The following is a 7,226-nucleotide window of genomic DNA, read 5'->3' as shown; positions in this document are numbered from 1 at the left end:
TTTGGATTCTGATGATGTCTGCTTGGCTTCTGCATAACCTAAGGAGGTTAAATCAGTTTATTTTGTTCCCCAGTTTGCAAGCACGTAAATCCTCTACAATATGGTCACGATTGAAAATGACACTGGATTATCTTCACCACTTGAGATGATAGAGAGTACAGTGTAATATTGTTGATTAATTGAACAGAAACCTGTGTGTAGCTAGAGGAAACAATAGAAGTTTATCTAAGCTGTTCCACAGATATTGGGAATTGCAGAGTCGGCTCATATGTCATTCCAACTAGAAACACGTTAGCAGACATGGACCAGTAATTTCCTTAGAAAAGGTGAAATGCCCTTATGAGCTGTTCAGTCAGAGTCCGGCTGTTGTCAATTGGACAGCTTCAAAACGACAGGAGTTACCGTAGCATTCATTAAAACAGCCTAAGGTTTGGCTTTGTTTTTTCTTGTTCTTATTTATTTAGTTTAGTCATATTTAAATACTAACAAAATGGCCTTTGGCGGAATTGATCTTGAAAAAATTTGATGTACAGGAGTACAAATTACCCTATGTGCCACAACAGACAAAGATAAGCACTGTGGGGAATTTTTTTGATTTGTGAGCCAGGGGATATCAACGAATTCTCGTTTCTCGCCCACTAATGGCAATACAAACTAGAGATGGTTGCAAAAGCTTGGTTTGAGCAAATCTTCAAATATTTAATGGATGTGGTTGAGGAGATAAAATATATGAAAATTCATTTAGAAATGACAACTCAAAACGTGTAATTTAAACAAACTCGACAGATGTTATGAATGATTTAAAACAATGATCTTCTGATAAACATTAGAATTCATGATCCACTGCAGTCCGGGTTGATCGTGTCAGATGAGCCTAACGATGAAACGAACTTTATAATACTTGAAAAACCAACTTGGCCAAATAGTTCATTCTGCCCCAAATGCCAAGCAATCGATCACCTGCCCCACCTTTAAGTATGGAGGCGTGCCCTGCTGCTATATTGGACTTCTGTAATCCAATGTAATGGCTATATTTGCGAGCCATTAAAATGCCTCTCAACCGGTGAAAAGAAAAATCTGCTAGAGTGCAGCGAAGCAAAAAGATCTAGGGGATAAAAAGCAGAACAGAACAGACTAGTAAATAACATGATAATCTGTTACGCAAGTGTGAACAGCACAGTAAATCCTGTGTAACCAGAAAGGTTTGTACTAACTAGAGATTGCACTTCACGTCGCCACTAACCATAAGAGAAAAAGAAAAATATACTGGAAAGTATGCCAGAAAGAGCTTAGCTGACTCCCTTGTTTTCGCCTACGTCATCTTCGTTATCGTCTTGTTCTTCTTCATCATCATCATCAACATTTTCCTGCACAGGCATTGTTCAGTGGTCAGGACATGTGAATAATAATAGTTACATGCAAGGCACTAACGAATATGAAGGGTATCATCTAAAAAGGTTCAAGTAGTTGACAGCATTTGACAGACAGCACATGAACAACAATTAAATATGATTAGTAATACTCTACAACATATTGCAATGCCGTTTCTGTTTAAAAAAAATATATAAATCTAGGCTTTTCAAATCCAGATATTACAAGGAATTAGGATAATTTACCACTTGAATAACAGAAAAGCCCCAAAAGATTAGGTGGGAGAAAAGAATGCTAACCAGTCCATTAAGTTGGTTATAATGCTAAAGCTAGTCACAAATTTTGAAAGGCCAACAAACTAAGTTATGGGAAATAGACATGTATATTGCTGCACCAGCTAAGTGGTGGACCCTGATTCATAATATTCTATCAAACTAATCCAGGAAGAAAGAACTCTTCCATATGGAAAGAGCAGCAGTAAGATAGTGGATCACCTTTTTCTTCACCTCTCTGTTGTCCGAGATTTGTGGTCTTTAGTTTTTTTCCTTTGTTTGGAATTTCTTAGGTAATGCCTAGAATCGAAATTGCCTGTTAATTAGAATAGGAGACTTGGGAGTTGTAAGTGTGGTAGGGACTGCAAATGAGCCCTGCTATGTCTTATGGATGCTATTTGTGTGATAGGAAAAGCTGAACCTCCGATGTGGCTAAGCTACTGTTGCATAGTTAGATGTCTGTTTCATCTAATATTTGCATGTTTCCAAATTTTAATTTCTTGGATTGATTGTACTTCTGAAGCAGATTTCTTTTGGGAGGTTATTTCCCTGTGTGCTGGGGCACCCCCGTCTTTCTAAATAAGATTCATCTTATTTAAAGAAAATGATCTGTGAACGATTCTAATGATACTTCTTCATGAGAAGATCTTTTCTTGGGAGAGGGAGTGGGGAGCATTTATAAGAGGGACCTGAAAGATCACTCCAACAATATATGAAAGTTTATAAATGACACAGATCTTAATGAAACAAAAACTTCCTAAAATGCTCTAAATGAGCCAAGAAAAGGTTTCAACCTTAAGAAAAGGTGGTTTCAAATTTAAAAAGTAACATGTGAAGTTAATTGAACAAGTACTTTATTTTTCTAACTCTCATCTATTTAGGATAGTCCAGAAAGGAAATTACATCTATTATAGGAGGGACAGAATTACTACAAAATGTATATAGTCATGAGAATATGTGAAGAACGAGAAACAATGACATTGAAAACAAATACTTTTCATAAAATGCATTGGATCAGCCAAGAAAGGTATGAAACTAAAGAAAATATGGCTTCAAATTTAAGGTAATATTTTATTTATTTATTTTTTTTTTTTATGAGGGGGAACCCCCCAAAGCAGGGTTACTTTGTGTACCCACCTCAGACCCATGCAAGACGCCCCCTCCCCCACACGAATTGGGTAAGACTTGGCTTTGCCGCGGGCGTAGCCCTAAAAAATTATTTGCACCCAAGGGGATTCGAACCTTAGACCTGATGGGGATGCCATCAAGTCCAAGATCCTCACCCACTTGAGCCAACTCCTTGGAGTTTTTTCATCTATTTTAGGATAGCCCAAACAGAGAATTATATCATCTATCATGGGAGCGAGAAAATAACTGCAAAATATATGTAATCATGAGGTTATGTGGCACATGAGAGACATTGAGAAGTGCAAGTGAAAAGCACAAAATTCCCAACGATAACATGTCATGCTAACCACACAACAAACATCGGTTTGGTTGTGTAGTTATTCAAATAAATAATACTGTGTAAATACCTCTTCATCATCTGCATCACTATTAGAATCCTCCTCATCAGCCTCCTGATATACAGTGAAATCAAGATTTACTCTTTAAACAAAGTTAAGAGAAAAGAGAAAACAATAATTAAAGAAATTTTTATTGGGTTACTATGCAGATAAAACAAAAAAAAATTCCACAGAAAATAAAAAGGAACAGATAATGATGAATAAAATTACATTGTTAAAATACTTTAAAGGATTGGGCCACAAGTCCTCCTTTATTATCTCTGCAATCTGCAAATTCATGGGGAAAACTAAGTGATTTAGTAAGTGAAACATGGAATAACACATCAAAAGGCCATCATTAACCACTTCCACATAAGGAACTAAAAATTTAAACTTAAGAATAAACCCCACAATAACCCAAAAATTAAAATAGCAGAACAGAACTTACCTCATCATGGAGCTCTGCAATATCTTTCTGTTGAGTTTCACCAAACCAACTAAAGAAGCTGCATTCTTAATAATATCAATGAGTAGGTCAGGGAACATGCCTATGAAGATGAAAAGTAAAACAAGAACAAAACAGGGAAAAAAAATTTCTCTCTATGGAGGTGGCTCAGAAATCAATTTTTCTTGATATTTAACATGAACTATGAAGCAATATAAAAATGTTGTCACAAAAAAGCAACAATGCCAAAGGTTATTAGAGGAAGAATTCCAGAAAATTACCTTATATGTCTATCTATTGGTTAAGTAATGCTAATCTAAACCTACCTTTCTCGTTGTTAAGTAATTTATTTATTGTAAACTAAAATGAAAGAAATTAAATATTGTCATGCATAAAAACCATATAGAAAGTGAGATCAAGCAAAGTCTAAGGGTATATAATGATCTAATTTGTGAAAAGGGTGCACTATTAGCATGAGCATGAAGTAATTTAACGCCCCTCATGAACCCAACCCCAACAGGCTTGAGCCTAATTCAACCCCCTTCCTAAAATAGGTCCACCGTCCCTTTCTAAGATGACAGTATTGCTCATTTGAGATTCTTCGGAAACTAATTTACAATGTTATAATTTAAGATAAGAAGTATATGGTAAATATAGGAGTAAAACAGTCAAATTTTTTCCAACATGTATTTGCCCAAAGAAACTTCATATGAATTCATACTGTATGCGTACGTTATCAATAATTATTTAACCCGTTCCATGACTTCTCAATCTTAGGTATAGTTCTACTCAGTGCCCACAGATTTAAAATTTGCTGCATTTAAGAATGCAAAGAGTTGCTAGATAAACCACCTCTCATCAGCATGCGGTCGCTTGTTTCCTTTTTTCTCGTGATTAACTCCATTAGAAGCACCCTTCACAATCATTACCAAATATTAAGTAAAAAGGGAAGGGGTGATTGCAATTAAATAAAGTAAAAAATGCCAAAGCTGTAACCATTACCATTCCCTCCTTCCACTTGATGTTTGTACCAGTTATCTTGGTCGTTCCCTCATCATAGAATGTGAAGGTTTTCGTCAGCTTTGTGTCTTCAAAATAAGGATTCTCGTTCATGTTCTGAAAATTAGGAGTTGATTACACAGACACACAAAGAGACATATTAGCAATTCTCATTAAGACACTATTAGACTGCATAAGCAGATTATATAATAAACAAAAAATCAGCATAAGAATAAATAACAGAGGCAACAAACTAGCAGCTCAATAGAATGGAGAGGTCAACTAAGCAAGCATGGATGAAGAAGCTTACAAATGTAATGGAGTACCCCGACTTCAGATCTTTAAAATCCTCCACATCTAGAGAGTCTAAGTAATTGAAGATCTATGTCAAGAGTAAAAGAAAGGAAATCTGTTAAATTGCAGGAGCATTTATTCCAAGTCTACTGAACTTCACAATTACAATACAATATTGGTCTTCAGCAATTTACACAAACAAAAGTCTGAATCCAGTAAATTGTAGAAAAATAAAAGTTAAAAAAAAATATGTGTACATATAAAGACTTGGTTGATGTCAGAAGAAACATTCTGATTAACTAATTTTCAGTTCATGAACCATACCGTCTGGTCTTCCACACTCAAAAGATCACAAAGTGCAGGGTGGCTAAGAAACTGCATAGAGAAAAAAAAAATGCATGTCATACAGCTGTAAATATAGTAAGGATAGACATGCATGTTACACATCTGAAACTTTATCAAGTTAATTAGAAATAAAAGGCTTTGAGGATGGATAAATCACTAACAGCAGTTAACCAGAAGTCAGGAATAGCTTTGATGATCTCATTCCGTTTGACATAGACAGGTCTGCGTATCTCATTATACTTCTGCTCAACTTCCAACACCTTCTCACTGGCCTCTTCATTAACCTGTCAGGTGCCAATGCAATTACTGAACTTCATCAAAATGATAATCCATTTAAAAATCTCTCAACAATAATCAACTACCCCAGTTTCAAACTAGATTTACTTATAAAAAAAAAAGAATTGTATCAGAAATAAGATTATCTAATTCAATAAAGAAAACAGTAAAAGGAATATCAAATCAATGTATAGGGGAGCAATGCAAATCCCCGATAACTGTATCGCCCCATTACTGTTTCAACCATACCCTTTTATTTTTGTTATGTGAATTTACTGATTTGAAAAAGCACATTGCACGAAATTTCAGTCACTAGCAACAATAGCAGTAACGATCTGAAAGAGAACATTGCAAAACCGACCATGGCAACGACACACTTTTCCTCCATCCATGAATATGGGTTTGTAGCCTCAGTACCAGCACTATGTCAAGGAAATAGAGTAATGCAATTCCATGAGAATGAACAGACACCTCAAGATTATAAGATTGCAGGTGCAGCATTTACAAACAACTCATTTTCTACAGAATTTAACACACCCTGCCACCCTGGCCTTATGTTTCAGAATTGAGTGAAGGGTTCCTTTAGGTCCCAAACCTGAACAGTCCAAGATTCAAATTTTTTTATTTATTCCAGCTAAATGCTCATTTTTCTTCAGAAAATGACTAACGGATCATTATTTACAATACCATTGCACAAGTTATCACAAAATAGTGTTTCCAACAAACAAGCTAAAGTACACTACTCGGTGATACTCATTGCAATCAACAAAAGCAAATCCACTCTCCATATCCCAATTTAAACTCAACCAAACAAACCCAACATACAAAAAAACCGTATCAGCATAATCAAAATCGACAATGATGGTCATCATAACAATCATAATGACATAAACACACACACACATGCATGATGCAGCTACACAAACACACACGAACGAGAATAGAAAAAGGGGGTTGAAAATATAACCTTCTCGAGTTCATCTTGAACCTCCTGCAAGTTCTCGATAGAGAGAACGAGCTCACTGTCAATGTGATCGGAATCCTCCACGACCTTCGATTTTTTTCCCTTGTCAGCCAACATTTCTGACCCTAAACTTTCTCGGGAAAGTGAGGGAAACGGCAAGCTCAGCGATGAGGCGCTTTATAGGCACCAGAGACAGAGATCGGCTAAAGGGTTTTCAAAGAGAATACAAGGTTGCTTTGGTGGTTATTTATATTTTATACGAAGGGAAGTTAAAAGGAATTTCCCCAAGTCTCTTTGCATTGTCTCTCTGTATCTCTCGGTCGTGGCCCGTGGGTGGGAGTGTGGGACCCCCACTTCTTAGGGTTTAGGAAAAGAAAGATATTTTAGGGGACACAGAAAGGTTCACTCATCTGGGCACTCTCATAATTATTTACTAAGAATACAAAGTAAAAAAAATCCCCCCCAAAAAAAAAAAAAAAATCTAGAGAAATTTTTTATTGTATAAATTTTTTGGTACGTTTGTTAATCAATTTTAAAGGGTATTTTTTTTATTTGAAAATCTATTTTAATGTGACGCGAAAGTGAAAATTATTTTTGTATTTTAAAAAATATGATATATTTTAAATTGTTTATTAATATTTTTGTTTTTTTTTTAAAAAAAAAATTAACAAACTTTAGGTATGTAAAAATTCTTTTGGGGCTATTTCTTTTTAGGATGTGGTATGATAAAAACACATCGATCAATATTGTTATAA

At 35.3% G+C, this 7,226-nt stretch overlaps 1 protein-coding gene across 1 annotated transcript; it reads right to left on the bottom strand.

Annotated features, from left to right (window-relative positions):
* Window positions 1–1,113: 1,113 nt before the first annotated feature.
* On the bottom strand, window positions 1,114–6,752 carry LOC133859708 (NAP1-related protein 2-like). Its single transcript, XM_062295221.1, has 10 exons — window positions 6,475–6,752; window positions 5,393–5,515; window positions 5,211–5,261; window positions 4,903–4,974; window positions 4,596–4,709; window positions 4,446–4,507; window positions 3,597–3,654; window positions 3,380–3,436; window positions 3,179–3,223; window positions 1,114–1,367 (listed from the first exon to the last, which is right to left on the bottom strand). The coding sequence occupies exons 1-10, from the start codon at window positions 6,586–6,588 to the stop codon at window positions 1,290–1,292; spliced, it is 774 nt and encodes a 257-aa protein (XP_062151205.1). The 5' UTR covers window positions 6,589–6,752; the 3' UTR covers window positions 1,114–1,289.
* Window positions 6,753–7,226: the final 474 nt, after the last annotated feature.

This window comes from Alnus glutinosa, chromosome 2, assembly GCF_958979055.1.
Source record: "Alnus glutinosa chromosome 2, dhAlnGlut1.1, whole genome shotgun sequence".
NCBI lineage: Eukaryota > Viridiplantae > Streptophyta > Magnoliopsida > Fagales > Betulaceae > Alnus > Alnus glutinosa.
Note: the sequence above shows the minus strand (reverse complement) of the source record. Positions and strands in the feature narration are given on the sequence as shown.

Excerpts from the sequence above, each read along its gene's own strand:
- LOC133859708 (XM_062295221.1), bottom strand. The coding sequence starts at position 6,588 with ATGTTGGCTGACAAGGGAAAAAAATCGAAGGTCGTGGAGGATTCCGAT. Across the intron at positions 5,516-6,474 it reads TTCAAGATGAACTCGAGAAG|GTTAATGAAGAGGCCAGTGA; the intron begins GTTATATTTTCA and ends GGCACCTGACAG. Across the intron at positions 3,655-4,445 it reads CGACCGCATGCTGATGAGAG|CTTCTTTAGTTGGTTTGGTG; the intron begins GTGGTTTATCTA and ends TTAAGAATGCAG.